Consider the following 18,091-nt stretch of genomic DNA (forward strand, 5'->3'; position numbering starts at 1 on the left):
TGAACCAGCCTTGGACTCTGGCTATACAGGCTACTTGTGGTTGCTGACTAGGCCATGGTTTACATTCCCTCTGCCTTTGTTATTACTTCCTTCCCTTCTCTATTTTGTCAAATTCCACTTGTATTTCATATCTTAATTTAAGTAGCTAGTGCAGAAAGCCTCCTCTATCCAGCCTCCCACACAACTGTCTGGTAAACTTTAAGGGACTCTCATGTGGTACTGATGGGATTGAGTATATGCTACCCCCAAATATGGTTACATGGCCTATTGAGTATTTTAAGCTGAAGGTCTTTGGGAAGTGGTATGTTTGGGAAGGACCTCCTGACCTTCCTCTCTGGTGAACGTTGTCTTCCCTGTACTCAGAACAAGGCATCCTTATCTTTTCAGACATGGGGCAGCAATAGAAATATGTTGTTTTCCCCAGTTTACTATACTTAGCTGATATTCTTTTTCCCAGCGTATCTTTTTTTTTAAAATTAATTTTTTGGCCACACTGCTATGTAGAATCTTAGCTTCCCACATGGCATATCATTGAACCTGGGCCCTAGGCAATGAAAGTGCAGAATCTTAACTATTAGACTGCCAGGGAAATCCGTATCATATCTTTCTGCTTTTCATCAAATCTAGCATAAAGATATTATACATAACCATTTTTTAATTAGGCTTAACTATTTTTTGAGGTGATCTTCCTTTCCTTTTAAAGGTTCTTGTGTCATATAAAACTTAAATTAGATAAATTTGTATGCATTTCACATATTAATCTGTCTTTTGTTACAAGATTCTCAGCCAGGAATTTAGAAAGGTAGAAGAAAAAGATACTTCTTCCTCCCCTACATCACCTTATTCTTTTCCTCCTCTGCCTCTTTCCTGTCAGACTCAGTTTAAAGCTCAACCAGATAGTAAGATATGTATCTTTCATTTCTACCCCTCCAGGTTTTAGTATCTTTTCCAACAGTGCTGTGTTATATGGGCAGACAGAGAAGAAACAACACATTCTTCCTCATGGAGTGTTATGTTAGTTTCTTATCATCTTAAAAGGCTATGTCTTCTGTAACTTTCTCTATGGTGACATTTAATAGTGCTTAGTGATTATACAGTGATCAGCAGCAGCAGCAGCAGCAGCAGCAGTGATTATACAAGGCTTCCCTGATAGCTCAGTTGGTAAAGAATCTGCCTGCAAAGCAGGAGACCCCAGTTTGATTTCTGGGTTGGGAAGATCCGCTGGAGAAGGGGTAGTCTACCCACTCCAGTATTCTTGGGCTTCCCTTTTGGCTCAGCTGGTAAAGAATCCACCTGAAATTGCGGAGACCTGGTGGTTATACACATGTGCTTGACAATTTGCCTGGAAAGACAAAGACTGATGGAGAATTTGCCCATGTGAATATTTTCCCTTGTGATCAATGAAATCTTCGCTTATATCCTAGCCATTACTATTTTCTCATTCCAGGTTTGAAAAGCAAAGTGCCTATACATTTTAGAAAAGCCAGGTAACACCTTATGTCTATAAAAAATAATCTTTGCTCCTATAAAATGTTCTTGACAGCTTGTCAGTGGGACAGAGAAGACTGGACGGGCCCTGAATTACTTTTCAGCCAAAACAGGCTCACCCCAGTGAACACTGGCAGTCAGCAGACTCAGGTGTCAAGATAAAAAGCACGTTTTGGATCAGTTTAGCGTAAATCAGAATTCTAGAGTTAAGTTTTTTACATATATAGTCTTTGTCTCTCAGTTTCCCAGCCAAAGACTTGTGTAACACTTCTTACTATTTTTTTTCTTTTTTCGCTGGGAACACTATTTGTCAAAGTTGGGAATTATATTTGAGAAGAGGTGATTCATTTTCTCTGGGTTTTAGGATTTGTTCAGTAATTGCTTGGAGAAATGAAATAGTTTCTCTGAATTTAGAAGATGATATCTATGTTTTTTTCTCCTACCCATCCGTTACTGTAATTTTTTGTTCTTGATGTAAAAGTGGATTACATTTATACTTATTTAATAGAGTAGTAAGAATTATTAGCATTTATAATATTTTTCAAATAAATGCACCAGCTTGTAAGTAGTACAAAGTATAATGTTATTCTAATAATGTGGTGTGCATCACTTATTTTAATGGTACTATAAATTTTTCTTAATTTTACACCCTTTTTCCATTTATTTCTTGTTTTTTGATAATCATTTTTAAAATCGTACTCATACAGCATAATTCAATAAATATTCTTTCTTATTTTCATTTGTGTGAAAAGTACCCCTTGTTTTTATGTGTTTCATTTACCACCTATTTTGTTTCACATGTAAATCAAGCCTCTGTGTTTTCTTCTAAGGCATTCCATCCTTTTTCATGATTGATTTTCAATTTTCCTTGTTCTTCTTTAGTTAATCAGCTCGTTATTCTTTTATATGTTCTCCTGTATATACCTAATTTAAATCCCTTTCCCATGTAGAAGTTAGACTTCTACATACAAGTTTTAATACTGTTCCATTCAAAATTAGCTGAAAAAAGTTGATGACCTTGTAGTTCTGTCAAAATTTTTGTCTAAGGAGAAGACATGCATGCTAAGTTAAATTCCGGTGATTCCCACTTGTGAAATACAAAGTTTATTTTCAAAACAGCACTTTTCTACTCTGTTCTAGGAGAAGTGGAAACTAGGGCAGTGAAACCAGTGAACAGGGCTGGGCGTTGAAATAATGAGAACCAGTTCCCTTGATAGAGGCGGTGTAGCCTCCTACCATTTCAGATTCAGATTGTTGGTCAGTCAGAGTAAGACAGTGGTTCAGTGTTACTCTTCATCACTCTATTTCCTAAGTGAAAATGTGCATAAGTGCCTTTTAGATACTAATCATGAATAATGTGATTTTCCTCAGGGGAAATTTTTCTGAAATGTTTGAGAGCCACTCACAAACTTCTGGAGAATAGGGAGAGGGACCAGGATTATTGTTCTTCCACAGAGTCAATCCACTGATGAGCTCATTCTCTAGCATTTTAAAGAATCCGTACATTTAGAGTTTCCTGGTAGAATCAGCAGAGATTTGACATCTGCTCTTAGACATTTTCAAAGCCAGGCCCCTTGTCATTCCATTGAGAAGGCTAGTAGTCAGGAGGGGGCAGGCTCAGTTTGGTGTGAATGCTGACTGGACAGAGTCAGTCCTACTGTGGGCAGACCGGCTTCAGTCCTTGAATTAGTTTACTGGAAGAGTTACCTTTAAATTGAAATATAGTTGATTTACAGTGTTGTGGTAATTTCTGGTATATAGCAAAGTGACTCATTTATACGTGTGTGTGTGTATGTATATAAAAATATATGAAAAGTGAAAGTTGCCCAGTCATGTCCAACTCTTTGTGACCCCATGGACTACACAGTCCATGGAATCCTCCAGGCCAGAATACAAGAATACTGGAGTGGGTAGCTAGTCCCTTCTCCAGGGGATCTTCCCAAGCCAGAGATTGAACCCTGGTCTCCTACATTGCAGGCAGATTCTTTACCAGCTAAGCCACCAGGGAAGCATACACACACACACACACACACACATATATATATATATATACACATATATGTGTATGTATATTCTTTTTTATATTCTTTCCTTTTGATTTATCTCAGGATGTTGAATATAGTTCCTTGTGCTTTATAGTAGGATCTTGTTGTTTATCTGTTCTATATATACTGGTTTACATCTGCCAGTCCAAAACATCCAATACTTCCCTCTCCCACCCCACTTTCTCCTTCACAACCACAAGTCTATTCTCTATCTCTGTGAGTCTGTTTCTATTCCATAAATAAATTCATTTGAAAGTTTATGTTCACTCTAAGATGAACATATCTAAGAGTTAACATTTTAAATGTGTGAATTATTTGCTATTGCAGTATAATGAAACTAGATCACACTGTCAAAAGAAGGAAAGAAAACACTGTCAGTCAAAAAAAAAATGGAGGGAATACATTTAGTGCCAATGAAATCCAAACAATAGAAGAGATAAGCAACATGTAGCTACACATGCCATATATATATAGAGAGAGAAAAATTAAAATTAAAATACTGGTAAATCATTATTTCCTATTGTTTTTATTAGTGTTTTATTTCTATTTGAATGGACAGAAAGATTATACACTTTTTGCAACATGAGCATGAATAAGTAAAATATATGAAGGGATTGCAAATTAATTAGAATGGGGAAAATTGTGTGGTATTTGATAATCTCTAGTAGCGGGAAAAATACGACCATCAATTTAGAATTTTTCTAAGATCTCTAGACATCCATACCTCCTATTTTAAGATCTCTGTTACATTAATCTAAAGTATGTACAATTGTCCCTCAAACAACATGGGTTTAAACTTTGTGAGTCTACTTATAGTAGATTGATTTTCAGTAAATGCACAGTACTACGTGATCCATCATTAGCTGAATCTGTGGATGTCAACCCATGGATCTGGAGGGATGACTGTAGGTCATTTGTGGATTTTCAACTGCTGAGGGCTTGGTACCTTTAACCCCCAACATTGTTCAAGGCTCAACTCTACATGGAAAGGATTTGAACTGGATCCTTCAGCCATGATTTGAATCCTCAAAACCATTTCTTTAGAACTTAAGTCTTGATTCAGTCATTCCAAATCTAAGTCTAGCTAAGGACTAAGCTTTTAAGCTTTATGTACTAAGATATTTGTTGCAGTGAAATTTTTAGTGGTTAAAGCTGAAGACATTCTAGCTATATATTTATTTATTTTTTCTAAAAGGGAGTATGGTCAAGTGTATTAAGTGATTTAGAGATAATGGAATATTTGGTGGCCATTAAAATGCAGTATTTGTAAAATACTTGTAATGACATGGAAGAGTATCATGTGACTGATGTCAAAGACATGAATTTTACATAATATGTGCTCAAGTATACAAAATGCTTTCAAAAGACTAGGAGGGGAGTGCATCAAAATGTTAAGAGCTATCTTTGGGCATTGGAATTATAAGAAATTTTGAAATATTTATTATTTTCTTGAATTTTTCAAATACTCATTTGTCACACTCTTAGTATTATATTAAGAAGACTTAGGCTTCCTTGGTAGCTCAGCTAGTAAAGGATCCACCTGTAATTCAGGAGATCCCAGTTCAATTCCTAGGTCAGGAAGATCCCATGGAGAAGGAATAGGCTACCCATGCCAGTATTCTTGAACTTACCTGATGGCTCAGATGGTAAAGAATCCACCTGCAATGGGGGATACTTGGGTTTGATCCCTGGGTTGGGAATATCCCCTGGAGAAGGGGACAGCTACCCACTCCAGTATTCTTTACTGGAGAATTCCATGGCCAGAGGAGCCTGGAGGGCTACAGTCCATGGAGTTGCAAGAGTCAGGCATGACTGACTGTTCAGTTCAGTTCAGTTGCTCAGTCGTGTCCGACTCTTTGTGACCCCATGAATTGCAGCACGCCAGGCCTCCCTGTCTATCACCAACTCCCGGAGTTCACTCAGACTCATGTCCATCGAGTCAGTGATGCCATCCAGCCATCTCATCCTCTGTTGTCCCCTTCTCCTCCTGCCCCCAATCCCTCCCAGCATCAGAGTTTTTTCCAATGAGTCAACTTTTCTCATGAGGTGGCCAAAGTACTGGAGTTTCAGTTTTAGCATCATTCCTTCCAAAGAAATCCCAGGGCTGATCTCCTTCAGAATGGACTGGTTGGATCTCCTTACAGTCCAAGGGACTCTCAAGAGTCTTCTCCAGCACCACAGTTCAAAAGCATCAATTTTTCAGCACTCAGCCTTCTTCACAGTCCAACTCTCACATCCATACATGACCACAGGAAAAACCATAGCCTTGACTAGGTGGACCTTTGTTGGCAAAGTAATGTCTCTGCTTTTGAATATGCTATCTAGGTTGGTCATAACTTTCCTTCCAAGGAGTAAGTGTCTTTTAATTTCATGGCTGCAGTCACCATCTGCAGTGATTTTGGAGCCCCCCAAAATAAAGTCTGACACTGTTTCCACTGTTTCCCCAACTATTTCCCATGAAGTGATGGGACCGGATGCCATGATCTTCGTTTTCTGAATGTTGAGCTTGAAGCCACCTTTTTCACTCTCCTCTTTCACTTTCATCAAGAGGCTTTTCAGTTCCTCTTCACTTTCTGCCATAAGGGTGGTGTCATCTGCATATCTGAGGTTATTGATATTTCTCCCAGAAATCTTGATTCCAGCTTGTGCTTCTTCCAGCCCAGCGTTTCTCATGATGTACTCTGTATATAAGCTAAATAATCAGGGTGACAGTATACACCCTTGACGTGCTCCTTTTCCTATTTGGAACCAGTCTGTTGTTCCATGTCCAGTTCTAACTGTTGCTTCCTGACCTGCATACAGATTTCTCAAGAGACAGGTTAGGTGGTCTGGTATTCCCATCTCTTTCAGAATTTTCCATAGTTTATTGTGATCCACACAATCAAAGGCTTTGGCATAGTCAATAAAGCAGAAATAATGTTTTTCTGGAACTCTCTTGCTTTTTCCATGATCCAGCAGATGTTGGCAATTTGATGTCTGGTTCCTCTGCCTTTTCTAAAACCAGCTTGAACATCTGGAAGTTCACAGTTCACATATTGCTTTAGCCTGACTTGGAGAATTTTGAGCATAACTTTACTCGTGTGTGAGATGAATGCAATTGTGACTGACTGTTATTTCACTTTAAGAAGACTTGTAAACCAAAAGATAGAGTTTAGTTTAGAATATTCCATTTATTAACTTATTTTAATGGAATTTTCATAAAAATTAAGCATATATTTATAATTTCTGTCGTTTGAGTTGTTGATGTTTTAACATCCTAAGAGGTTTGCCCTTAAAGGTTCATTGGTCTTATAACTTAAAAGTGGGCTAGGGAGGTGTAGACATAGTAGGACCTAGGCGGGAGGAGAAATATTTAAAGGTAATTTAAGAATTATCTGTGGATAATCTGTACATATCAAATGTCAGTCCATGACCTTACTTTGCCAGAGATTTGATAGAACATTCTTTCCTCTGATTTCTGCAGTATCAAGTCATGGGTGGATAAGATGCAAGAAGACCTCGTCACCCTGGCAAAAACAGCAAGTGGAGTCAATCAGCTTGTCGATGTGAGTAAAGTTCCTCCAAACTTACAAATCTTTTCTTTAATTTGAGTGCAATTTTTCTAAGAATCTTTATTTCTATGTTTTAAATAGTACATAATTTTTCATGGGAATATGATAGTGAAATTCTGAGAGAAACTCCTGGTATTACTATTTATTAACATCCCTAATAGTTAGCGAGATGTTTATGTACAACCCTCACTTAACATGAGTTCACATGATATATATTCATTCCTACAATTCAAATCAGGATATCCTGTTTCCTCCATCCTTCAGAGCATATTGGAATCTCACCTGTAGTGGTTACTTTGAGGCTTGCGATGGATTCTTTTGAATATCCTCAGTGGGAACATATCTTCATTCTTTGAGCGTAGATTTTATTTTCAAAAGTGGTTTCCAATGTTTACAGCCATGCCTGAAGACATGAGCGAATCACTGAGATGGGTAATACAGACTTGTGTGCAAGAGAAACAGACACTTTTGTAAAAGATAGTTTTTCTTATGATTATGAAATGGCTATGAATGTCACTCTAAAGTGATTTTTGAAAATGATAGCAACATATGAATACTTGTGTGGCATCTTAAATAGATCATGTTCCTTGGGTTAGAGCATATGCATATAGAAGTTCTATAAGATTTATTAAAAAGTAAATGTCATTTCTTTGGAGTCTCACTACTTCCATTTTAATGTAAGTAATCTAACAATTTGGAACTATCTCATCTGTGTTCCTAGTGATGCAGTGAGGTCTTTTGTTTTCAAAAAAAGTGGTGGGGTCAATGAGGTGAAATGGTGTAAAAGTGGTTTCATGTATGATATATGTGAATATTCATTTCTGGGGCAAACTAGAATGAATGGTTGGTTACCTTGTGAATTACTAGGAATTCATAAGGAAAACATGCTAAGCATATACTTCAATATATTATTCCAGAATCTCTTTGTAAAACAAATGTAGTTTTCAAACTGAATATGTTGAGTAAACTTAAATATCTGTGACATGACATAGGAATATGCTTTGAAATGAAAAGTGTTCTTTGTTAATAACAATTATCACACTTAATTCTAATGAATACTTATTGGACACATACTATGTCCCAGGCACTGTGCAGGCTACCAAGGGTTTATGGAGACACAGTTCCTCTCCTCAGAGAACTTACAACCTAATAATCAAAAATCTCCATTTTTGAAGGTGCAAAGATGCCTGAAAACTATTTAAGCTGATGTTTGGGAACTGCAGTGATTCTCTGTGGGAGAATAAATTGAAATATGAAAATGTGGAGGGTAATAAGTAAGCCTCTATGAAAGTCATGGTGTTAGTGGAATAAGAAAAAATAAACGAGAATTGACAGATTCTGGTTAAAAATTGCATGACAAACTGAAATTAAAAATAAGCTGCTCTTGGGAGCTCTCCTTCACTCCTGCAGTGTTTCTCCAGCCTCAAAAACCAGCTTCTTGGCTGACCTCTTTTTCACTTCTGGTGTTAATATGTGGACCCTCTCTCACCAAATCTGCAGTTTTTAATGAATCCATAAGGGAAAAAATAAGTGTCATCTCATTTCCATTATGCTTTATGAGGTGTGGGTTGCTAAGAAGAATGTGAATACTGATGAATGAGGAAATAGCCTTGTCTGAATTAGGATGATGAAAGAGAATTGACAAGATGGAAGAAAATCCTTACAATGTTGCTTTTATAAGACATGCACCTTATTACAGTCACAGGGAAAATACAGATTAAAAAAATCATATGTATGTAACAGGGAGGGCAAGAGCAAACTTTACTATTGGAATTTAAGTATTAGGGGACAAGAAGGTAAATGAATGAGTTTATATGTCTTTTCCCTTTCATCCAGACAGAAGGTAAATGACGGGGACAAAAGAGGCGCATTTCTTTTTGGCCATAAGAACTCAAAGCACAGACTAGCTGAAGGACACCAGAGTTGAGAGTGAGCTTTCTGCTGAGACTGGGGGTGTTAGATGCATGCTGCAGACAAAAGTTGAGTAAATAGAGGAATTTAGCAGGTTTCTGGGTTGAAATTCAATATTTTAAAATGATGGATCTTCCAAAAGTACCAAATTTAGTTTTTACTGACTTCACAGGACACATCTTGCTTTTTACCACAGGGAGTGAACATAGCTAAACAGGATCTTTTTGCAACTTTGTGGCATCATGAAATGTTAGCTCAGAGAAGACTGATAAGTAGTATTGAATAAATGCAGTCCTTTAACTTTTAAAAGTTAGAGATTTTGCCAGGTGCCTGCCTGCATGCATGCATGCATGCTAAGTAGCTTCAGTCATGTTTAACTCTTTTGTGAGCCCATGGGCTGTACCCTGCCAGGCTCCTCTGTCCATTGGATTCTCCAGGCCAGAATAATGGACTGGGTTGCCATGCCCATGTCAGGGGGTCTTTCCAACCCAGGACTGAACCCATGTTTCTTGAGTCTCATGCATTGGCAGGGTTCTTTACCTCTAGTGCCACCTGGGAAGCCCTGATACCTACCTAACTTCTATTAAAGATCACAGTGAATAGGCCTACATAAAACTGCTAAACCCTGATGCTTTCAACTTCTAAGATATCTTTTATTGGATTTTTCCATTTCCAATACTTTATTGGAAGAATACATATGTCCTTCAATTGCATATGATTATCCACAAAAGTAGATTAAATAATTGAGGAAAAAATTAGGATAAAGAGATAAATGTATTATACTTTTTCTTAATATAATATTAGAACCTTTTAAATACCACTGAAAGGCTACATTTGTTTTCTTTCTAAATTAGTTCAAATACTGTCCTAAGCTCTTCTCACCATTATTTTATTAATCTTTAGGACAACCTTGTGAAATGAATATCATCATCTTTAATATGCAGAAAGAAATTGTTTGCAAGGTTACAGTTTTTTCCTAGGTTATACAGCTACTAAATGGAATGTAATTCCAACAGTGAAGACAGTCTTGTTATGCTTTAGAATATATGTTAATATTTTACGTTTTTATATTGCCACATGTATTTTGAGAAAGTGAGCAGATCCCCAGTTAGGTACAAGGTTAATATGTCTCCTTATTCCACTGCTCTTTTTATAAAAAATACAAAGGAGAAGTCAAAGCTTTGCCACCAAATATCCACTTGTGGACATTTATATTTGAGATTCTTTAAAAACGAAAAATGTAGAAGGAAATTCTTAGACCAAAACTTATGTGGATAATTTTAAGAACTTTCCTTATTGTGGTGTGCATGGAAGTGGCTTTGAAAGAATTGCTAAGAATGGTACAGAAAGTTTTTCTTGTCTTCATGGTCATTCAACTGAAAGAAATATAGTTAATTATGTTTTTATATAATGTTATAACATATTCTTTTAAATATCATTTTAAGACTGTTATACCTTGTGGTTCTTTCAGTTAATAGCTTTGTGATCTACCCAAGATGTTTAACCTCATGGAATTGTTGAGATAGTTGACATAATCCATATAAAATATTCATTGACCTGTAATCAGAACTCAACAAATGTCATTCATTTGTTTTATTAAATAAGGATATAATATTGTATTAGTTGGAGATATAGATGGAATTAATGTAGCAAAGACATAAATTAACCATATATTTTCCTCTCATATAACAGTCTGGAGGCGAGCAATGTAGGGTCAACATAGTGGCTCTGCCATCCTCAGTATATGGCTTCCTTCCTGGGTCCAAGGTGATCCTTCTAGTTGCCCTTATTTTCCAGCCTTCATGCAAAGGGAGAGAGACTAGCAAAGCAGGTACACAGTCATATTTGCTTCCATTCCAGTGGTCAGAACTTACTGCCAGGGCCATATCTTACTGAAAAGAAATTGGAAAAATGAAATCTTTAGCTGAGTGGTCATATACCTCCTCTATAACAGTGGAAGACAAGAACGAAGAGTGGAGGATAACTAGTAGTCTTTCACGGATAATTCTTTCACTGATAATGTATCATTATTTGAAGAACTATATATAAAAATGTATTAAACACCTGCTAATACAAAATGGAATATATATTTAAACATAATTAAGAATAAAATTGTAGATGAAGGAAAAATAAAGACTCCCAGATTATGAAACAGATGGTATTTTGTTTTCTATAAGATCATTTTATGTAAAATATAATACAGTCTCAAATTTTATCCTGCACACAACATTACATGGGAACTTTATGCATTTACAAAATTATTTATTACTGACTATACATTTATGAAGAAAGATTTAGCATACTATTCTGTCCTCATTTTTAAAAATTTATTTTAATTAGAGGCTAATTACTTCACAATATTGTGGTGGTTTTTGTCATATATTCACATGAATCAGCCATGGGTGTACATGTGTTCCCCATCCTGAACCCCCCTCCTACCTCCCTCCCCATCCCATCCCTCTGGGTCATCCCAGTGCACCAGTCCTGAGCACCCTGTCTCATGCATTGAACCTGGACTGGCGATCTATTTCACATATGATAATATACATGTTTCAATGGTATTCTCTCAAATCATCTCACCCTCCCCTTCTCCCACAGATTCCCAGAGTCTGTTCTTTACATCTGCATCTCTTTCACTGTTTCCCATTTAGAGTCACTGTTACCATCTTTCTAAATTCCATATATATGCATTAATATACTGTATTGGTGTTTTTCTTTCTGACTTACTTCATTCTGTATAATAGGCTCTAGTTTCATCCACCTCATTAGAACTGATTCAAACTCATTCTTTTTAATGGCTGAGTAATATTCCATTGTGTATATGTACCACTGCTTTCTTATCCATTTGTCTGCCGATGGACATCTAGGTTGCTTCCAAGTCCTGGCTGTTGTAAAAAGTGCTGTGATGAACATTGGGGTACACATGTCTCCTTCAATTCTGGTTTCCTCGGTGTGCATGCCCAGCAGTGGGATTGCTGGGTCATATGGCAGTTCTATTTCCAGTTTCTTAAGGAATCTCCACACTGTTCTCCATAGTGGCTGTACTAGTTTGCATTCCCACCAACAGTGTAAGAAGGTTCCCTTTTCTGGTGGAGTTTTTAGGGTTTTCTGTGTAGAGGATCATGTCATCTGCAAACAGTGAGAGTTTTACATCTTCTTTTCCAATCTGGATTCCTTTGATTTCTTTTTCTTTTCTTATTGCTGTGGCTTAAACTTCCAAAACTAGGTTGAATAGTAATGGTGAGAGTGGGCACCCTTGTCTTGTTCCTGATTTTAGGGGAAATGCTTTCAATTTTTCACCATTGAGGATAATGTTTGCTTCATATATGGCTTCTATCATGTTGAAGTATGTTCCTTCTATGCCTGCTTTCTGGAGGGTTTTTTTTTTTTTATCATAAATGGATGTTGAATTTGTCAAAGGCTTTCTCTGCATCTATTGAGATAATCAAATGGTTTTTATCTTTCAATTTGTTGATGTGGTGTATCACATTGATTGATTTGTGAATATTGAAGAATCCTTGCATCCCTGGGATAAAGCCCACTTGGTCATGATGTATGATCTTTTTAACATGTTGTTGGATTTTGCTAGCTAGCATTTTGTTAAGAATTTTTGCATCTATGTTCATCAGTGATATTGGCCTGTTTTCTTTTTTATCTGGCATCTTTTCTGGGTTTAGTATTAGGGTGATAGTTGCCTCATAAAATGAGTTTGGAAGTTTACTTTCCTGTGCAAGAGTTTGAGTAGGATAGGTGTTAGCTGTTCTCTAAATTTTTGGTAGAATTCAGCTGTGAAGCCATCTGGTCCTGGGCTTTTGTTTGTTGGAAGATTTCTGATTACACTTTCGATTTCTGTGCTTGTGATGGGTCTGTTAAGATTTTCTATTTCTTCTTGGTTCAGTTTGGAAAGTTATACTTTTCTAAGAATTTGTCCATTTCTTCCAAGTTGTCCATTTTATTGGCATATAGTTGCTGATAGTAGTCTCTTATGATCCTTTGTATTTCTGTGTTGTCTGTTGTGATTTCTCCATTTTCATTTCTAATTTTGTTGATTTGATTCTTCTCCCTTTTTTTCTTGATGAGTCTGGCTAATGGTTTGTCTATTTTATTTATCTTCTCAAAGAACCAGCTTTTAGCTCTGTTGATTTGGGCTATGGTTTCCTTTGTTTCTTTTGGATTTATTTCTGCCCTAATTTTTCTGATTTCTTTCCTTTTTCTAGTCCTATGGTGCTTTATTTCTTCTTTTCTAGTTGCTGTAGGTGTAGAGTTAGGTGATTTATTTGATTTTTCTCCTGTTTCTTGAGGTAGGCTTGTATTGCTATGAACCTTCCCCTTAGCACTGCTTTTATTGAATTCCATAGGTTTTGGGTTGTTGTGTTTTCATTTTCATTCATTTCTATGCATATTTTGATTTCTTTTTAGATTTCTTCTGTGATTTGTTGGTTATTCAGAAGTATGTTGTTTAGCCTCCATATGTTTGTATTTTTAATATTTTTTTCCTGTAGTTGACATCTAATCTTACTGCATTGTGATCAGAAAAGATGCTTGAGATGATTTCAGTTTTTTTGAATTTACCAGACTAGATTTATGACCCAGGATGTGAACTATCCTCGATAAGGTTCTGTGTGCACTTGAGAAAAAGGTGAAATTCAGGCTTCAGCAATACGTGAACCGTGAACTTCCAAATGTTCAAGCTGGTTTTAGAAAAGGCAGAGGAATCAGAGATCATATTGCCAACATCTGCTGGATCATGGAAAAAGCAAGAGAGTTCCAGAAAAACATCTATTTCTGCTTTATTGACTAAGGCAACACCTTTGACTGTGTGGGTCACAGCAAACTGTGGAAAATTCTGAAAGAGTTGGGAATAGCAGAGCACCTGACCTGACTCTTGAGAAACTTGTATGCAGGTCAGGAAGCAACAGTTAGAACTGGACATGGAACAACAGACTGGTTCCAAATAGGAAAAGGAGCACGTCAAGGCTGTATATTGTCACCCTGCTTATTTAACTTATATACAGAGTACAGCATGAGAAACGCTGGGCTGGAAGAAGCACAAGCTGGAATCAAGATTTCTGGGAGAAATATCAATAACCTCAGACATGCAGATGACACCACCCTTATGGCAGAAAGTGAAGAGGAACTCAAAAGCCTCTTGATGAAAGTGAAAGAGGAGAGTGAAAAAGTTGGCTTAAAGCTCAGCATTCAGAAAACGAAGATCATGGCATCTGGTCCCATCGCTTCATGGGAAAGAGATGGTGAAACAGTGGAAACAGTGTCAGACTTCATCTTTTTGGGGTCCAAAATCACTGCAGATGATGACTGCAGCCATGAAATTAAAAGACGCTTACTCCTTGAAAGGAAAGTTGTGACCAAACTGGATAGCATATTGAAAAACAGAGACATTACTTTGCCAACAAAGGTTGGTTTAGTCAAGGCTGTGGTTTTTCCAGTGGTCATGTATGGATGTGAGAGTTGGACTGTGAAGAAGGCTGAGCGCCGAAGAATTGAAGCTTTTGAACTGTGGTGTTGGAGGAGACCTTTGAGAGTCCTTTGGACTGCAAGGAGGTCTAACCAGTCCATTCTAAAGGAGATCAGCCCTGGGCGTTCTTTGGAAGGAATGATGCTAAAGCTGAAACTCCAGTACTTTGGCCACCTCATGAGAAGAGTTGACTCATTGGAAAAGACTCTGATTCTGGGAGGGATTGGGGGCAGTAGGAAGAGGGGACGACAGAGGATGAGATGGCTGGATGCCATCACTGACTCGGTGGACGTGAGTTTGAGTGAACTTTGGGAGCTGGTGATGGACAGGGAGGCCTGGCGTGCTGAGATTCATGGGGTTGCAAAGAGTCGGACATGACTGAGCGACTGAGCTGAACTGAACTGAACCGAGGGTGAAGTGTCATATAGATATCAATTAGATGTAACTGGTCCATTGTATCATTTAAAGTTTGTGTTTTCTTGGTAATTTTCTGTTCAGTTGATCTATCCATAGGTGTGAGTGGGGTATTAAAGTCTCCTACTATTATTGTGTTACTGTTAATGTCCCCTTTCATACTTGTTATCATTTGCCTTACATACTGTGGTGCTCCTATATTGGGTGCATATATATTTATAATTGTTATATCTTCTTCTTGGATTGATCTTTGATCATTATGTAGTGTTCTTCTTTGTCTCTTTTCACGGCCTTTATTTCAAAGTCTATTTTATCTGATATGGATATTGCTACTCCTGCTTTCTTTTGGTCTCCATTTGTGTGAAATATCTTTTTCCGGCCCTTGACTTTCAGTCTGTATGTGTCCCTGGGTTTGAGGTGGGTCTCTTGTATACATAGGGGTCTTGTTTTTCTATCCATTCAGCCAGTCTTTGTCTTTTGATTGGGGCATTCAACCCATTTACATTTAAAGTAATTATTGATAAGTATGATCCCGTTACCATTTACTTTGTTGTTTTGTGTTCAAGTTTATAAATCTTTTCTGTGTTTCCTGTCTAGAGGAGATCCTTTAGCATTTGTTGGAGAGCTGGTTTGGTGGTGCTGAATTCTCTGAGTTTTTGCTTGTGTGTAAAGCTTTTGATTTCTGCTTCATATCTGAATGAGATCCTTGCTGCGTTCAGTAATCTGGGTTGTAGGTTTTTCTCTTTAAGTATGTCCTTCCATTCCCTTCTGGCTTAAAAAATTCTATTGAAAGATCAACTTTATCCCATGTTTCGCCTTGGGTTTATCCTGTGTGGGATTCTGTGGGTTTCTTGGACTTGGGTGGCTATTTTCTTTGCCATGTTAGGGAAGTTTTCAACTATTATCTCCCCAAGTATTTTCTCATGGCCTTTCTTTTTGTCGTCTTCAGGTACTCTTATGGTTAGAATGTTGAGGCCTTTAACATTGTCCCAGAGGTCTCTGAGGTTGTCCTCGTTTCTTTTAATTCTTTTTCTTTTTTCCTCTCTGCTTCATTTATTTCCACCATTCTATCTTCTAACTCACTTATCCTATCTTCTGCCCCAGTTATTCTACTGTTGGTTCCCTCCAGAGTGCTTTTGATCTAAGTTATGGCATTATTCATTATTGATTGACCTTTTAAAATTTCTTCTAGGTCCTTGTTAAATTTTTCTTGCATCTTCGCAATCCTTGTCTCCAGGCTATTTATCTGTAACTCCATTTTGTTTTCAAGATTTTGGATCACTTTTACTATTATCATTCTGAATTCTTTTTCAGGTAGACTCCCTATCTCCTCCTCTTTTGTTTGGTTTGGTGGACTTTTATCTTGTTCCCTTACCTGCTAAAAATTTGTCTGCCTTTTCATCTTGTTTATATTGTTGTGTTGGGGTGGCCATTCTGTATGCTGTAAGTTTGTGGTTCCTCTTTATTGTGGAGGTTCCTCACATGTGTGGGGTTGCATGTGTGGCTCGTCAAGGTTTCCTGGTTAGGGAAGCTTACGTTCATTTTCTGGTGGGTAGAGTTATATCTCTTCTCTCTGGAGTGCAATGAAGTGTCCAGTAGTCAGTCTTGAGATGTCTGTGGGTTTGATGTGACTTTTGGCTGCCTGTATTTTTGTGCTCAGGTTTATGTTCCTGTGTTGTTGGAGAATTAGCTTGCTGTGTCTTTCTCTGAAACTTGTTGGCTCTTGGGTGGAGCTTCGTTTCACTGTAGGTATGAAGGCTTTTAGATGGGCTCTTGTTGATTAATGTTCCCTGGAGTCAGGAGTTTTCTGGTGTTCTCACGTTTTGGGCTTAAGCCTCCTACCTCTGGTTTTCAGTCTTAATCTTACAGTAGCCTCAAGACTTCTCCATCCATACAACACAGATGATAAAACATATAGGCTAATGGTGAAAAGGTTCTCCACAGTGAGGGACCCCCAGAGAGGTTCACAGAGTTACATGATATGAGAAGAGGGAGGAGGGAGATAGAGGTGACCAGAAGGAAAAGAGGGGGAATCAAAAGGGGAGAGAGCAATCTACCCAGTAATCAACTCCCTATTTGCTCTCCACAGTCTGGAACACTCAGAGAGGTTCATGGAGTTACATAGAGAAGAGAAGAGGGAGGAAGGAGATAGACGTGACCACGAGGAGAGGAGGGGGAGTCAAAAGGAGAGAGACCAATCTAGCCAGGGATCTGTTCCTTAAGTGTTCTCCACATCCTGGAACGCTGAAGGAGATTCACAGGGTTAAGTAGAGAAGAGAAGGGGGAGGGAGGAGATAGAGGTGACCTGGGGGAGAAAAAGTGTCAAAAGGGGAGAGAGCAATCAAGCCAGTAATCACACTCCTAAGTAAAAATGGGTACTGAAGATTGGATTCTTAAAGGTACAAAATTGATAACAAATGCCAAAAAGCAAAGATTAAAAGTCTGGAGTTAAGGTTAGACTCTCGAAAATACAATATTACAAAAACAAAACAAAATCGCAAAAGTTATAAAAAAGTATATATGAAAGTTGCTTTAAAAATAGCATCTTTTTTTGGTAAGGTAATAGGTTTTAACAATGAAAATTAAAGGAGTAATAAACTTAAAAATTAAAAAAATTGAAAAAATTCTAGAATGGTAATAGTAAAATATATCTAGGAATTTCTCTGGAGCTGTTGATTGCAGTGTGAGGTCAGTTCAGTTCCAGATAGTTCCTTGTTCCAGCTTATACTTCTTCTCAAGGTCTACAGGTCCCTTCCAATGTAGTCAATGTTACAGGGTTTTAATCTGTTGCACCTGTCACTTCCAAAGCAATTCCCTCTCCTTTGGTTTCCTCTGTTTGCAAGTCTCTTCAGTATCTAACTTCCACCCTGACACAAGAGGGCGAAGGTGGTCATTTATTTAGGCTTATTTGTTCAGTTGTGCTTATTTAACTTATATGCAGAGTACATCATGAGAAACGCTGGACTGGAAGAAACACAAGCTGAAATCAAGATTGCCAGGAGAAATATCAATAACCTCAGATATGCAGATGACACCACCCTTATGGCAGAAAATGAAGAGGAACTAAAAAGCCTCTTGATGAAAGTGAACGAGGAGAGTGAAAAAGGTGGCTTAAAGCTCAACATTCAGAAAACGAAGATCTTGGCACCCGGTCACATTACTTCATGGGAAATAGATGGGGAAACAGTGGAAACAGTGTCAGACTT

At 37.6% G+C, this 18,091-nt stretch overlaps 1 protein-coding gene across 7 annotated transcripts in view; it reads left to right on the plus strand.

Moving 5' to 3' along the window:
- CACNA2D1 (calcium voltage-gated channel auxiliary subunit alpha2delta 1) overlaps positions 1-18,091 on the plus strand; it is a 541,059-nt gene that overhangs the window by 104,567 nt on the left and 418,401 nt on the right. For all 7 annotated transcript variants that reach the window (XM_069586656.1, XM_069586658.1, XM_069586659.1 and 4 more), the window contains one exon: positions 6,997-7,078. In XM_069586656.1, the coding sequence (XP_069442757.1) occupies positions 6,997-7,078 (82 nt within the window). The remainder of the gene's footprint in view (positions 1-6,996; positions 7,079-18,091) is intronic.

The sequence above is a fragment of the Ovis canadensis genome, chromosome 4, assembly GCF_042477335.2.
Source record: "Ovis canadensis isolate MfBH-ARS-UI-01 breed Bighorn chromosome 4, ARS-UI_OviCan_v2, whole genome shotgun sequence".
Classification (NCBI taxonomy): Eukaryota; Metazoa; Chordata; class Mammalia; order Artiodactyla; family Bovidae; genus Ovis; species Ovis canadensis.